Source organism: Microcebus murinus, chromosome 20 (assembly GCF_040939455.1).
Source record: "Microcebus murinus isolate Inina chromosome 20, M.murinus_Inina_mat1.0, whole genome shotgun sequence".
NCBI lineage: Eukaryota > Metazoa > Chordata > Mammalia > Primates > Cheirogaleidae > Microcebus > Microcebus murinus.
Genome location: NC_134123.1, coordinates 18,474,862 through 18,491,028, shown reverse-complemented (window position 1 = coordinate 18,491,028; position 16,167 = coordinate 18,474,862). Strand labels below are relative to the sequence as shown.

At 50.0% G+C, this 16,167-nt stretch overlaps 1 protein-coding gene across 1 annotated transcript in view; it reads right to left on the bottom strand.

Annotated features, from left to right (window-relative positions):
* Positions 1 to 2,604: 2,604 nt before the first annotated feature.
* The window catches only part of CDH5 (cadherin 5), a 32,885-nt gene continuing 19,322 nt past the window's right edge, over positions 2,605 to 16,167 (bottom strand). Inside the window, exons 7-12 of the mRNA XM_012742663.3 lie at positions 14,742 to 14,992; positions 11,574 to 11,716; positions 9,574 to 9,698; positions 9,103 to 9,211; positions 6,813 to 7,058; positions 2,605 to 4,690 (exon numbers count right to left, since the gene is read on the bottom strand). Of these exons, the coding sequence (XP_012598117.2) occupies positions 4,173 to 4,690; positions 6,813 to 7,058; positions 9,103 to 9,211; positions 9,574 to 9,698; positions 11,574 to 11,716; positions 14,742 to 14,992 (1,392 nt within the window). The 3' untranslated portion in view covers positions 2,605 to 4,172. The remainder of the gene's footprint in view (positions 4,691 to 6,812; positions 7,059 to 9,102; positions 9,212 to 9,573; positions 9,699 to 11,573; positions 11,717 to 14,741; positions 14,993 to 16,167) is intronic.

Here is a 16,167-nt window from a genome sequence, read left to right as displayed (position 1 = left end):
AAAGAAGAAAAGAAACCTTATTCGCAATCTTACAACCTGGAGGTGGATATCTACTAGAAAAAAATTAGGATCTGTCTAATGCATGGGGCTCTGCTCTTTTGCTTGACCTTGAATTCAGCTCAAGATCACCACGTGACAACATGACTTTTAATGACTGTCAGGTAGTGTTTTATGGATCTGCCATAATTTCCTAACTAATCTCTTATCTGACATTTATGTTGTTTTCAATTTTTTACTTGTAAATGATGCAGACATTTTTCATGGCAGATACACCCTGTGCATGTCTCTGAGGTTAATCCTTAGAAGAGGTTTTAAGGGGTGGTCGTGGTCTTGGTTTTGGTTGTGAGGATCAGAAAGTTTAAGGTAAGCGGAGGCGCTGGAACCAGGGCACTAGGCGCCTTGGCTCTGTTTTTGGCCGGGAGTCAACGTTCCAGGACTGGCTGGGAGGAATCAGGGCGGGGCGGAGCAGGAGGGCTGGGCGTGGACACTGAGGCAGGCGCCCCGTGGTGCAGGGAAGGATCTTGGAAGCTCACTGTGACCTCACAAGCCCAAGGATCGGCTGCCAGGGCCAGCTGCAACCCGTGAGTTGAGATTCTGGATGTCAGCTGGGCTGCTGGAGGCCACAGGTACCCCATCCCATAGGGAGGGTAGGGGTGAGGTCCCTGCCTCTCTCTTCCTTATAAGAGCCTGGCGCGAAGAAGGAGCGGAGCGGGAGCCCGGGCAGGCTGTGGGGCCTGATCGGCGGCCACCTCTATCATCCAGGTCGTCTGTCAAGTTCCAGGTCCCCCCCGCAACCTGCGGTCTAACCGGGATGCCGGGGCGCGCAGCTCGGGATGCCGGCCAGGGCTGAGCATTTGTTGACACAGCGCGCCCCCTCGTGGTCGTTTCCCCTCGACCAGAGCAACGGGAGCGAATGGTGCTTCCTGGTCCAGCCCTCCAGCCCCCAGGTCTCAGGAAGTCTCCTGCAGATCGGAATTCTCCTGGGACCCAGGAGGCAGGTCTAGCCCCAACTCTGTCTCTGTCCCTGGCTTACTGTATGGCTCTGGCCACATCTCACCCCTCTCTGGGTCTCATCTGTGTCACTTTATTTATTTATTTATTTTTGAGACAGAGTCTCACTCTGTTGCCCAGGCTAGAGTGCCGTGGCTTCAGCCTAGCTCACAGTAACCTCCAACTCCTGGGCTCAAGCAATCCTCCTGCCTCAGCCTCCCGAGTAGCTGGGACTACAGGCCTGCGCCACCATGCCCGGCTAATTTTTTCTATATGTTTTTAGTTGGCCAATTAATTTCTTTCTATTTTTTAGTAGAGACGGGGTCTTGCTCTTGCTCAGGCTGGTTTTGAACTCCTGACCTTGAGCAATCCTCCTGCCTTGGCCTCCCAGAGTGCTAGGATTACAGGCGTGAGCCACCATGCCCGGCCTCATCTGTGTCACTTCAAAATGAGGAAAGTCATGCCAGCCTCATAGGTTTGGCCTGGGGGAGGGGAGGAAGGGCTGTGAGAGTCTCTGCTTCTCTTGCTCGCTGTGGCTGGGCTTGGGACCCAGGCTGGGCTGGAGCAGGTGTGTGCCCTGTGGTCAGCAGATTCCAGGGGGCACAGGGTTTGTGCTTTACCTTGGTGTCTGCTAATATCTCCAAACTCAGAGGCAGGCCACTCCTTCCACCTTAAAGTAAAATGGGAGCCAAACAGAGGAGGTGGCCAGGGTGGCCTGGAGCTCAGAACCAGGCCCCACCTGAGGGCTGAAGGGACAGGGAACGTCTTATCTGGAGGTGACTCGGGACCTGGGTGGCCTCCGGGAGAAGGAAGGAGTGGACAGATCTCCTGGGCTCCAGGGACTGGACAAGTGTGAGTTCTGGGAGCAGGCAGTTTAGACAGGTTGGAAAACTGAGCTCAAAAACCAGCCTGTAGGGTTGATATCTGCAGAGAATGGCAGAGTAAGGAGCTCCTCTTTCCCATAAAAGCAATGAGAATACTGGCGAAAATTGTCAAAATCAACTTTTTCAGAACTCAGGAAATTAACTAAAAACTTGCAACAATCCAGGGAATGTCTGTTCAAGAAAAACAGCTAAATTTTGGTAAGAACAGCAAGCTTTGTGGTGTTTGAACTTATCCCCTTCTCCCCAGCCCTGCGGTACCTTGAAACCTAATGGCTCTATGATCACTGTGAGAACCAGCAACCTTCCAGTGCTAGCAACCACTGGAAGGGACAGCAGAGTTGGGGCTCCTCCAAAGCCCAGTTCCCAGGTAACTGTCACTATTTGACTGGTTTACTGGTCCCCTGGAAGACTCTACTTACAAGGCTGTATTTGTTGAACCTGACTTGGAGCTCACACACAGACTTTTCCCTGGGGGCATTTGCTGAAAACAATCAGTGGCAATTGTTTAACACTGCAGCTGCCTGGAACAGTGGTAACAGCTAGGGCCAGTGAGAAGCTGACCAAACATTTGAAAAGGAATGAGCTATCCACAGAGGGCCTTGAAAAGCTTTGGCTAGGAGAGCTTTTTCCCTAGGTATCTGCAAATGTCCTCTTGTCCTCCAGGGTCCTCTGATGATGGTGGTGGCGTGTGTGTGTGTGTGTGTCACATGAGTGCTCTCAGTTCTAGAAATGGAAGAATTTCAAGATTTTTCTTTATTTAAGTATAAAAAAATACAGTATGTCTCATGCACCAGTGTGACCAATATATAGTCATTATCTGCAGATCAATTACTATAATGATAGGAAGTAGAAGGTTATAGGAATTATTTATCCAACTAAAAAACCTGAATTAAAATTGTTAACCTAAATAACAACCTGCTTATTATACAAAACACTAATTCTATATGTTTGTGATATCTAGAAACTTAAGTATTATTAGTAAAAAAAAATCATTATGAAAAACTAGTTATTGGTTAAAAAAAAAAAGGCAGTGTTATTTACACTCTCCTGCAGTGGGAGGGGCCTTTCCCAGAGTGGGGACCTTGGTCTGCAGTGAGGGGTGAGCAGGAGACTTTGCCTCCTTCCCTGCCACTCTGCTGGTTGATGCCACTTCTCCAAGGCGTGATGCAGTGGAATGTTTTCATTTGTGGGTGAAAGTGGGAAATACAAGGATGACCACAGAGCTTGGGCAGGGGAGGGGCTTTGCTTTTTCCAAAAGGTGTGCCTGAGGGTCAGTTCCCTGAGATGTGGCAACGAGGTGTGAAGGCCAGTGGTAAGGCTCTGTCATGCAGTCATGTGTGGGTTTGGACAGTGGCCAGACCTGCTGAGGGCCACACCATGGGCGCCTCTAAGTCAAGAGATAAGGGGCAGGCAGAGAAAAGAAAGAGCTTGAAGGAGTGAGCAGGTGAGGCAGAGGTGGGGAGAGGTCTCCTGCTCTAGGGACATCTGAGCCCCTCACAGGCAAAACTGGAGGGGCGTTGTTGAAGAGTCTCAAATCAGGGTCTCAGCTCCTCCAGGCCTTCCCCCAGTGCTCTGTCACATTTGATCTCCACTGTCCCTCCAGGATGAGTTCACAGTTGCTTCAAAGTTCAACCAGCCATTTCCCTGAATTTGGTTGAGTGGTTCAATGCTCAGTACAGCACAGTCACTGGTGGGGCAGGCCAGTGCGGTCACCTCAGGACCCAAGGTCGGGAGCTCCCATGTGGCCCCTTCCTCCCTCTTGACAGTCCTGGGGAGGGCCCGGGGGCCCTTGGGAGGCTGTGATGGAGTTGGACGCAGCAGGGCCGGGATTCTTAAGAGCAGGACTGATGGGCCATTGCCGTCTCCCTGGGGACTGGGTGGCAGAGTCTTGTCCCACATGTCATGCCTCCAGGCAGATAGGCCCCAGGACCTCACCAGCCCCAGCAGGTGGTTCAGGGACCTCGGAGGAAGACCCCCTAGCAGTTGAACACGGGCTGCTCTACAACCTGAGCCAGAGAAAGTCTTTGAGTTAGACCGTGGTCTGGGGGTGACGGGGTTATGTTGACGTCTGGTCCCAGACAGGACACTAGCCTGGGTTTTCCAGCATTTGGGGGTCGCCAGCACTGAAATCTGTTCCTGGTATTTCAGGGCCCTGGAGTGTGCTATCCCGGGGATGGTGAGGCCTGTGGCACCCGCGAGGAAGGCGTGCTGGGCTGGGGAGTCAGTGCCACTTTTGGAGGGCTTTGTGCCTGGTGTCTGACTGGCCTGGGCTGCAGGGCGTTTGGGCCCCCAGGCCCCCTAATACAGCAGCTCCTCCCGCGGGTCTGATCCATACAGCTCGGCCAGCATCTTGAACCTGGGCCCCCAGTCGTTCAGGAAGTCGTAATCGATGTCGGAGTCGGACGAATCGGTGCCGAGCGAGCTGAGGGACTCGGCGATGGACTCGGAGCCCTCGTAGCCGTAGATGTGCAGCGTGTCGTAGGGGGGCCCGTCGCCGTCGTGGTCCGCCTCGTCCTTCTTCACCTCGATCATGGCCGCCATCTCCCCGGGCCCGCCGTGCGCCCCGGGCGCGTGCCGCGGTGGCTTCTGCACCTGGGCGTAGAGGGGCGGCCGGCCGTCCAGCGCGGGCCGCGGGGGCTTGGCCCCGCCTCGGCGCACCGAGTTGAGCACCGACACGTCGTAGCTGGTGGTGTCCATCTCCCCGCCGCCCTCCTCGTCGTAGGTGACCAGCTGCTCGTGGATCTCGGGCACGCTCCTGCCGTGGGCGCGGGCCTGCTTCCGCAGCCGCCGGCTCAGGAAGATGAGCAGAGCGATCACTGCTCGCAGGAGGGCAAGAGGGACAGTGTCAGACCAGGCTGTCCCCCCACCTCCACCCCCTACTCACTGGCTCCCTCCCCTCCGCCCTGGGCATTCCTGGGCCAGCCCAGTCTCCCTGGACAGCTCTATGACAAGGATGACGCAGAAGGTTTGGTTTGGTCCAGACACTTGGTGGGTCCACCTCCATCCCATGGGACAGAGTCACCTGTCCCAGGGACACCTTTGGTCCTGACTGGCTGTCATCAACACTGGTGGGGAGCCTGACGCAGTGGCTCACGCCTGTAATCCTAGCACTCTGGGAGGCAGAGGCGGGCGCATTGCTCGAGGTCAGGAGTTCGAAACCAGCCTGAGCAAGAGCGAGACCCCCGTCTCTACTATAAATAGAAAGAAATTAATTGGCCAACTAATATATATAGAAAAAATGAGCCGGGCATGGTGGCGCATGCCTGTAGTCCCAGCTACTTGGGAGGCTGAGGCAGGAGGATTGCTTGAGCCCAGGAGATTGAGGTTGCTGTGAGCTAGGCTGACGCCACAGCACTCACTCTAGCCTGGGTAACAAAGTGAGACTCTGTCTCAAACAAACAAACAAACAAACAAAAACACTGGTGGGGATGGGAGAGGGACAGAGTGGGGCTCCCTCAAGTTCATTCTCTTCTGCCTGTCTCAACCCATTTCCTGCATCCTCATTTCCTCCCTCCCCTCGCCACTGGGGCACACCCTTCCTCGCCATCTCCCAGAGGCCAGGCGGCTGGAGGTTGGGGTGGAAATGGGGAAAGGGATGGAGTTGGAGTTTGGAGTGCAAAGATTCTGCGCTGTTACCCTGTGGCTGAGGACAATGACAATGATGATGGATATGGTGCTGGAGATGCGATGCCCATTGCAGCGGCCGCGGCCACTCTCTTGGGCACCTACTGCAGTCATGCCTGCACAACCTCATGTTCTCTCCCTCGATGTAGATACTACTATCCCTGGTACACAGGTAAGCAAACTGCGCTCAGACAGGCCAAGTGACTTGCCTGGGGTCCCCTGGGCAGGCAGCGGTGCAGGTGTTGGCCCTGCTCCAGTCTCTGAGGGGTGTGGCTGTGCTGGGGTCTCTGATTTCTGGGGGGGTGGGGGAGTTGACTGTGTGGTGCAGAGAGCTCCCAGGCTCTGTCCTTCCAGCTTCAAGGTACTTAACAAACTGTTGCACACATAAGAAAACTGGATGTCCGGGAAGACTATGCCCCGTAGCCTCAGTTTCCTTGTCATTAAAATAGACTTCTCTGGGCCTCATCACTGTAGGCACAGGGCGATCTCTAATCACCTGAGGACTTCCTCTGGCGGGATGGCCCCTGCCCCACTGCATGGGGTGAAGAGCAAGATAACTGACACCCCTGGGAGGAGACCCCGAGAGTGTCAGCTGATGGGAGTTGGTGCCTAAGCCCCGGTTGCTCTGCCCAGCAGGAAGACACTAGGGTGTAGTTCCACGAAGCTGCAGGTACTCCTGGCGGGAAATTTCCTGATAAGTCCCTGGCTTCACTCCCCTCTTCCTTGGGAGGGTCCCAAGGAAATAAACCACCTCCCACAGAAGCCACTTGTGCCCAAATCCTTATCCCAGGGTTGCTTCCTGGGGAACCCAAACTAAGACAAGCCCTAAAGTGCTAAAATTTCTAAGGCTGAACCAAGAAAAAAAAAAATCTATCAAGGCTGGAGGAATGCTATAAAAGGAAAGAAAGCGTGTGGAGACAATCTAAACGAGAAGTTTCTAAACTTTCCATTTTAGAACTGGATCCTTTTTTTTTTTCTTTTTCAAAAATAGGTTTTATGTAAATACATGCCCAGAACAATGCCTGGCACACAGTAAGTGCTCAAAATATCTAAGTAGAATGAGTGAGTGTTATGTATATGTTATTTTTAAGTGGAGCCGGCCTGATGCGCGGGGGCGGGGTCTTGAGCCCCGCCCAGGCCCCGCCCCTTCCTCCTCCCCTCCCCCCTGGAGGCAGCCAGGTGGGCGGAGCTCAGAGGCCCAGCGGGGTCCTGGCCCAGGGGTGCGCTGCAGGCTGGAGGCAGGGTTGGTCCTGGATCCCTGGCCTCTGCTCCTCGCCTGCACGGTGTCACCCTGCTGCTCTGCCCCGCACTGACCTGTGACGGTGAGGATGCACAGGAAGATGGCCACCAGTGCCTGGATGCTGACGCCCACCTGGGGGGCCATCTCCTCACAGAAGGTGAAGTCGCCGCGCTCGTTGCACTTGCACACGGCCACGGTCAGCGTGCTGGTGCCGGTGAGGCTCGGCCTCCCGTTGTCCGAGATGACCACGGGCAGGAAGTGGACCTTGGCACGCTCCCGATCAAATTGCCCGTACTTGACCGTGATGTTGGCCGTGTTATCTGGAAACACCAAGGCCGGGGAAATCAGGCTTTGCCACAAGTGCCCACCACCTCGGCCACACAGATGGAGGAACCTGCCTCCTCCAGGGAGCCCTCCTTGATTGACTGCACCAGGGCTGCTTCTCCACCCTGTGCACCTCTCGCCTCTTGTTTCAGCCGTTTGAGTGCAGGCCTGCTCCTGCACGGGAAGGGATATTTGGGGCAGCTGTTTTGACCCAGCCTCCCAGAATGCCTCGGCAGAAGGTAAAATCCCTGCTTTCTGTGTCAGTGTGCAACTGATGTGCCTAACCCCTTCCTCTTCCCTAACCCCACTCCAACGACAGGGTTTTCTCTTTCGCCTGAATGAATTAATGTGTTGTTTCAAGCCTCGACAAGCAATTGGGAAAAATAAGAAAGTGTTTTAGCATTAGGTTAACTCCTAAAGCTGTTTCTGCCATTCCTGAAAATCCATTGTTTATAAAGGAGGTTTACAACAGTAAAAACGACACACCCTGGGGCACAGAGAGAATAATGACATATGTAACTGAGCGTTTCTTGGCTGGTGAGGAACTGGGAATGTGCTCAGGTTCAAATATTGGCTTCTCCTCCCTGCTCTGGTCAGTGGTTTCTCTGCATAAGAATTCCCCAGGGAGCTTTGTAAACATTCTGATTTTCAGACCCCTCCCCTTCCTTTACACACACACACACACACACACACATTAATTGTTCTGATTCACTGGTTCTGGGCAGAGGCCACACAATCTGCCTTTCGTGGGCTCCTGGGAGGATGCCAATGGTCAGAGGAGGGTCGGGGACTCCCTGCTCCGGCCCTTGCTGGACTCCAGGGGGTCAGCACACTCAGGAAGCCAGAGGCAAAGCTAAAAACACCCTCTTTTAGATTCCCCTTGAAAGCCAATTGCATTTCATTATTCAGAATTACGTTTCAGTATTAAGTCTAGTAGAGCTGAAAATAGACGATTTGCCTTTGACACTTTATGGGAGACCTGAGAGATTTGGACATGCAGGACACTCGTGCCGTGAGTGAGTCTGAGACCAACGGGCTGGCCTCCTGCTTGCATGTGGGTGTCTTTCGGGTGGCATTGGAGCTTCCCAGCCCATTGCAGACCCCCGCTCTGAGGTGGGACAGAGGGGGACATTGGGCACGGGGTGACGTATTTTTACCACGTTATTTGCTCCTAGAGACAGCTGGGTGTTGAACGGTCTGTCGTTGGCTGTCGACACATCAGGGCCACCTTCCCCAACCCACGGGACACTCCTGAAGGACAGGTCTGTGGCTGATCCCCTGGGTCTGTCCCCACTCTCGGGGTCCCCACTCCCAGCCTTCCTCAAAGGTGGCGAGGGACTGCTTCATCACAGGGCTGTCCCTCCACCGCAGTCTTGCCAATCAGAGACAGGCAGGGATGCCGCCTGGTGCTGGGGGAAGGGTCACTCTCTTTAGACCCAGGGGGAATTTTCTCTATTTTTCTGCGGAAGTTGCAGAGGCCATGGAAGCTTGTCTGCTCTGGGCTGGAGTGAAATCAACTCGGCATCATCACCCTAGCCAGCACATGCTCGGCAGAGGCGCCACCGATGACATCTCGGTGCCTGCCTAGGGGTCAGTAGTCATTGCAGCTGAATTAAAGCAAGGCTCGCTGATTCCTTGGGATTTAGGATGTCACATTTCCAGTTTTGACGCTTTGGGAGTGACCTCAAAATTCCACCTCGTAAAGCCATTTGCATTTTTGCTGAGGCATGGAGATCCCAGGACGGGAGGGGACCCCTTTGCTAGGTCGTGAACCGAGCTGACCGCCTGCACCCCACATCTGTACTGCCCGCTGACCTGAGCGTTTATGGAGGAACGGCAGGCCATGTGGGCTCAACACTTTGGCCAAGATGACAATGCGGGTGGCGAGAGTTGTACGAAACATCCTGCAACTCGAAAATCCCAGTGGGGGCCTGCCCCTCATTTGTTGGCTTGGTGCTTGGCCCTGGTGCTTTAAGGCTCAGAAAACCTCCTCCCTGCCCCCGACCCTGCTAAGAGCCAACTGACTGCTTCAATGCGCACCGTGATTGTCTGTGAGGGTGAAGTTGCTGTCCTCAGTGCTCAGGGCAAATCTGAACTTCACGTTGTGTGGCGTTATGTCCTTGTCGATTGCGGAGATCTGCAGGACCAGCTGGAATGTGGAAGATGGGGGAAGGTCAGCGGGTGTCGGGGTGGCCCGAGGTTCAGTGACGGAGACTTTAGGTTTAGACCTGACCATGGCTGCTACTCACCTGCAGCACTAACTTCTTGAGGTCTTCACAAAACCCCTCTTTCTATTCCCCTCCCTTCCCAACCCCCACTGCTAATCTATGCTCCAGACATTTTCTCCAAGCCTCAGTTTCTCCGTCTGCAAAATGGGGATAATGTTACTTATCCTCTAGCTGAGACAGGTTACGTTAAGCTCAGCCGAACTCCAACTAGCTGTTGGGTGGGTTGTTCTGCCCCTCATGTGCCACAGGGTGGCGCTGCCTCTCCCACCTGAGCCAGACTCACCTTGCCCTGGGCGGCGTTCTCACACACTTTGGGCTCATAGGGCTGGGCAAACTCAGGGGCATTGTCGTTCTCATCCAGAACTTCAACGTGGACTTGCACGATGGATTCTTTGCCTGTGGGGATCCCTGCAAGGAAGAGGACTTGTCACCACAGTGGGCTCAGCTGATGCTGGCCCCAGGGGTGGGAGGTGTGTGGACAGGTAGTCCAGGAGGGCTGCCTGGAGGCCACATTTGCTGGAAGAGGCTGCGGAAGAGAGGTCATGGATGGTGTTCTGGGTGAAAGGATTGTGTAGGGAGGAGGGGCAAATCTTCATACATAAGCAGGTTTACAACTATTACTTGTAAGAATCAAAAAGGCAAACAACCTAAGAACACTAAAAAATTTAATCCAATCAATCCCCCTAACCAATAATTTAATCAAGTAGCTGAATTAATTTAAATAAATAAATGTGATTTATGTAATTAAATACATAAAATCAATTAATTACAAAAGGATTAAAAAGGTAAATGACCTAGTGAGATTGGGTTAATAAGTTAGGCCACTAGAAAAGAATGGAATGTGGCCATTGACAATGCCCATGTAAATTACATTTAAAAAATGTAATTAAAAAAATATCAGTACCCTGAATAAATGGTTCTGGACTAAGGTTAAGTAAAAAAAATAGGATATGATATTTTATATAAATATTATGCTCTCATTTATATAAAAATATGTACAGAAAAAAGACCAGAGAATACACTAATGTGCTAATTGTCTCTCCATGGTGCCATGGGAGGGGGCATTATTTTCTTCTCCTTTTCTGTATTTTCTTTTTTTTTTTCTGAGACAGAGTCTCACTCTGTCATCCAGGCTAGAGTGCCATGGTGTCAGCCTAGCTCACAGCAACCTCGAACTCCTGGACTCAAGTGATCTTTCGGCCTCAGCCTCCTGAATAGCTGGGACTACAGGCATGCACCACCATGCCCGGCTAAATTTTCTATGTATATTTTTAGTTGGCCAATTAATTTCTTTCTATTTTTATAGTAGAGACGGAGTCTTGCTCTTGCTCAGGCTGGTTTGGAACTCCTGACCTTGAGCAATCCATTTGCCTCGGCCTCCCAAAGTGCCAGGATTACAGGTGTGAGCCACCACGCCTGGCTTGTATTTTCTATATTAAAAATATTTTAATTTAAAAATTATATGAATGGGATTAGGTGGAGAGGAAAAGGGCAAAGGCTGATCTGGCAAAACAAGCAGGAGTGCATTGCAGTTGCAGGAGTGAGAGTCTGGGTGGGCCCGGCAGGGGGCTGGGGTCCTTCAGGGTAGCACCAGGGGGACCTTGGCTAAGTCACCCCCTCTCTGGGCCCTGGTGGGCTCCTGAGTAAAGTGGGACTATTAATCCTTCTCCTGGAGGGTGGTTGTGATTTTTCTCATGTAGATAAAGGATGCAAAATCCCAACACTTGCCCTTCCGTCTGGCAAGAGGTGCACAGTTTCTAGAGAACCTGACAATTTCAGAGTTGGAAGCTGCTTCAGATTTTGAATTCAACTCATTAACTGGTACAAAGAACCACGCCCACCTAGTGTCTCCCAAACATCCATGATAATAAAAATCACATGGCACTTGTTAAATGCTCATTCCTTGACCCCATCCCTGGCTCTCTGAACCAGAATCTCCAGGGAGGAGTTTGAGAGCTTTATGCATAATAGGTGCCTTCTCATTGTAGAGACATCTGCACAGCCCAGTTTTATGACAGTGGTTCTCAAACCATCACATGCTGATGTTCTGAGTCAGTGTAGGGGTGAGGCTTGCAATTCTGCACTCCCAACAAGGTCTCCAGTGATGTACATGCTGCTGGTTCAAGAACCGCACTTGGACTTGAAGCTCTGTATCGTCCCAGCCAAGGGGTGTTACAACAGATACTTGTAATACCTCTAGAGACCCCAAATGACAGGTTGTGTGTGGAAAGGATAAGGGAAGAGGAAAAGAGCCCAGGTCCCCTGGCAGATGGGGCCACTCACCACTAGAATCCAGTTCTTTGGCCTCCACAGTCAGGTTATACCAGGGGTAGACTTCTCTGTCCAGTTGTTTCTCATTGCAAATGTCCCCCTGTTTGGTTACTTGGAAGAATTGGCCTTTGTCACTGGTCCTACGGAGGGAGTATCTGCCCAGAGGAGAGAGTTTCATGACTTTCCATTGTTCTTTGCTGAATCCAAACTCCCCAGGATGGCAGACAAGGCCCTTGGGGATTTGTTCCCTGCGTCCTTCTCCATCCTCCCCCTCACTGCCTTAGTGACATTGCCACCCCTGGACTGCAGGTGGTACCTGAGACCTTCATTAGCACCGTCATTGCTGAGCAGGTGACATTATACCACAGCTAGGACTGGTTTTTATGATTAATGAAAAGATAGTTGGGTAAGAACCAGGAAGAAATACAAAAGGAGCTGGAAGAGAAATAAGTAATTGGAAGGAAATTATATTTGCAAAGTCAAAATCTAAAAAGTTCTTTTGGAAATCAGGAAAAAAAGGTATGAAAAGATAAATATATATATATTTAATATGTAAATAGATATATATGAATAATAGTTGCTGTTACTGAAGAAAATTCCAGAACAAATAGAACAGAAGAAATAACAGAAAATATAATAAGAGAAAACTTTCCTGATCCGAAGGAAGGCCGGAGTCTACAGATTAAAAGATGTCATTGATATTAGGCATCATTTTAAAAAGGGAACATATGTGGGCATATCCTGATGACACTTGTGAATTTCAAGGGTATGTGAAGAAACAGAAAAGAGTCCAGATAGAAAAAATAAATTCCTTATGAAGAAAGAGCAATAAGACGTGCCCCAGATGTCCCAAAAAAATCAAATGCTAGAACTCACTGATAGTATTTTTCAAGGGATGATTGTATAATCTGAGGGTTATATGAACACATATAGGTGTTATTAAAATAAGAAGGCAAAGAACTTAGATATTTGTAAACATGCAAGAGCTCACAAAGTATATCACCCACAAAGATGAGTCTTGAAAAAAATTTTTTGAAAACTTACTCTGTGTGACTAAATTTTAGTCTCAATATAAATTATGTAAAAACCTGATTCGGGAGAAATTAAAATGAAATTATTGCTTTCTTTGTCATACACAGGAAAGCAATGGCATATGTGTGCATGTGCTTGTGTATATGTATGTGTGTGTGTAATATTTTTTAACTAGAAAATTTAGGTCCAGGAAAGCATTTAAAATTTTACAGATAGAGGTAAGTTTCACTGGTAGAATTAAAAATGTTCATCTTTGCATGGGTAAAAAAAAAAAAAAAAAAAAAGAAAAAAAAATGGATGTACTCCATCCAAATATCTAGGAGGACAAAAAAAAGAAAGAAAAAAAAATAGACTGTATAGCAAACATGGGGGGCAAAGAAAAAAGTCATTAAGCTTGAGAAATGGGAAATGTGAAACAAGATAAAAGAAATAAGATCAGACATATCATTTCTGATGAAAATGTAAATAGGTTAAAAACAAAACTTTTCAGTTTAGATTGAAAAGCAAAGCCAACTACATTCTATTTTCAAGAGACAACTTAATGCCAAATGATCTGGAAAAGTTAAAAGTAAAAATTGGAAAATTTATATCAGGCAAATGTGAATAACATGAAAACAATGCCGATAAATTCAACACCAGGAATGTGGAATTGAAGGCAAAGTTTAAGTTTAAGCAGAAAAAATTGGGTAATTTCATAGGGTATGAGTTACAAGTCATAAGGAAGTTAAAATAGTTATAAACCTTTGTTAATGAAATAGAAAAATTAAAATATGTAAAGGTAAAGCTTAGATATTCTAGGAAAAAATGGACACAAATACAATTGTATTACGTCACAAAACAAACTAATGCAATAGAAAGTGAAAAAAGGAAGAAAAAATGTACTTTCTAATTAAAAAAAAAACAAGCTAATGCAAAACCAAAAAAATCCTACTACTTATAAATGAAAAGAAAAAATCAAGTCAATATCTTAAACACTTGGATCAAAGAAGAACAAAAATTATACTACACAGACTATTTTCAATAGAGGTCCCAGGTGAGGCCAAAATAGAGGGACATATTTTGTCCTTAATACCATAGAAACATTAACTTGCCCTAAATTAATATATAAACACATTATCATTAGAATTCTAATTTTTAAAAACTGGATAAAATAAATGAAAATATGTTAAGGTTTATAAAAGGGAAAAAATGTTTGAGAATGGATAAAAATATTACATAAACAGCAAGGGAGGGACTTTTACATATGTATAAGATTTAGTGTAAGGCTAGTACAACAAAACAGAATATTTGCTACAGAACGATAGAACAGAGAATTCAGAAATAGATTCAGGAACTTAGTGTGTAACAAAAGTGAGAAATGATGACTTATTTAGTAAATGGTCCTGGCAGAATTGGCTACCCATCTGGAATAAAATAAGATGGGATTGAATACATACCTACTACCACATATTTCTGTGGCTCTACGAAGTATGCGTTAGAACTATACCTTTTGTTGCAGAGGGTAGAGGAGAAGAGCAAATGTTGATGAAATGAACATGGCATGATCCAAAAAAAAAAAAAAAATTAAAAACAATCAAACGCCAAAGACAAATGCACCATACATGTGTCATACTGTATGGGCATGAAGACGGTGTGACAGGACCACATGAAGCCACTAACACGAGTTGTCTGAGAGTGGGGATTATCAATGTTTTCCTGATAGATCTTTGTGTCGTTTCACTGTGTTGAAATGAACGATTCTTGCTTGCGTGGTTTGGGGAAGACAAATTTAATATTAATGAAACACTTTCAGTGAAAGGGCTTCAGGGGTGTCACCCGGTGTCACCTGCTTGCTCTCTTGACTGTCAGATCTCACTAGATGGGAGACGTGGCCCAAAGAACAAGCCTTTAAGGTGGAGCAGAGGACAGGCAGCTCTGGTGGCAGGACAGCGGTAGGCGGGGGAGCCCCGGCAGGACGAGACCCCAGCCCCTGCCAAGCGGGTTAGTGGGGCAGCTGGGCCTTCTTGTCTTGCCTCTGCCACTTGCCACGTAAGCCCTGGGAGAAGCCAGTTTCCCTCCCTGAGTCCTGGTGTCAGACCAGCAGGCGTAAGAACACCAGTGACAGGACCGGCCTTGTCACTGTCATCAACATGCACGCCCCGCCCTTACCCAATGTTGTGCCGCGTCTCATCGGGGTCCCTGGCCAGCACCGAGCCGATGCAACGTTTCTTCTGGTTCTCCTGCAGCTGGAAGTGGTAGAAGGGCCGCTGGAAGACGGGGGGCTCGTCCACGTCCGTGACGTTGATGATGACGCGCGCTTTGTTCCTGCTGGAGGTGCCGCCCAGGTACCGGAGGTTGATGGTGGGGTCCGTGGCCTCGATGGTGAAGCTGTACTGCCGGATGCGTTCGTAGTCCAGGGGCTGCGTAAGGGAAAAGCAGGGTGGGCGCCTGCCCCGGGCCAGGCACGTGGCATGTGATCGTCACAGCAAGCCTGCAGGATCTAGCACCAGGGTGACACCCATGTTCCAGACGAGGGACCCACGGCCTGAACAAGTGATATCTCCAAGGTCATCACCGAGAGAGTGGCTGGACCCCGGGGTCTGACTTTAGCTGCTCCCTGTTTCATCTCAGCAGCCTCTGGCCACGGCCCCAACTCTGGCTCTGTGTCTGGCCCTGTTCCAAGTACTGGGGACATTGAGTGGATCAGCCACCGTCCTGCTCTCGAGGGGATCACAGCCTAGTGGTTCTACCCACAGGTCTTTAAGGATATGCCTTTTCTTTATGCTTTCCTCAGGATGCTTCTCCCGCCCCTGCCTGACCAGCAAACTCCTACTCATCCCTCAAGAAGCCAGTCAGAAGGTAACCGGATGCTCTCTCGGGGGCCCTCCCGACACGGGTAATCGTTCCCCGTATGGTGTTGCTGTGTAGCCCATGTGCTCGGCTGCGTATGCCTCTGTCTTCCCCGCTCACGGACAGCGTTGTGTGTCTGCCTCCCTCGGTGTCCCCAGTCATCGGCACGGGGCTGGGCCAGACAAGGACTCAGGCCGAGAAGCCCCGGTCCTCTGCAAGGCCATTCCGGTGGCGCCTTTATGCCCCTGACGGGACCTCTCCCTCCTCCTCCAGGCCCAGTCTGGCTGACGTCTCTGACTGTAGGCAGCAGCCACTGCCGGTGGCCGTCTGTGTCCCCGCAGCGCTCACTGTTTCCCTCATGCCAATGGCTTTCTACTGGCCGGGACACAGCGCAGGCCAGAGAGTGCCACAGCACTCAAGTCCCCAGGAGCGGCCATCGGTCCGCACCCCGCAGAGAGTTGGGGTATAAATACCCCAGCTCCCTCACCCTCAGCAACTGCAATTCTGAATGTGTTCCACACTGTCCCCAAGATGTCCCTGTGGGATTGGGCACCCCCCGCCCCCGCCCTCAGGGACATCCTGCTCGCTAATGCTAATGAGTGATACCTGCCCATTAATGAGCCTGGTATTAACTTCCTTCTTTTCACAGGTCATTGCTCCTTGGGCTTCCCGGGGTCACCTCCCAAATGCACGATTTATAGTCAGATCCTCAAGGTCTGCTTCCGGGATAACTTAGCCCGAGACA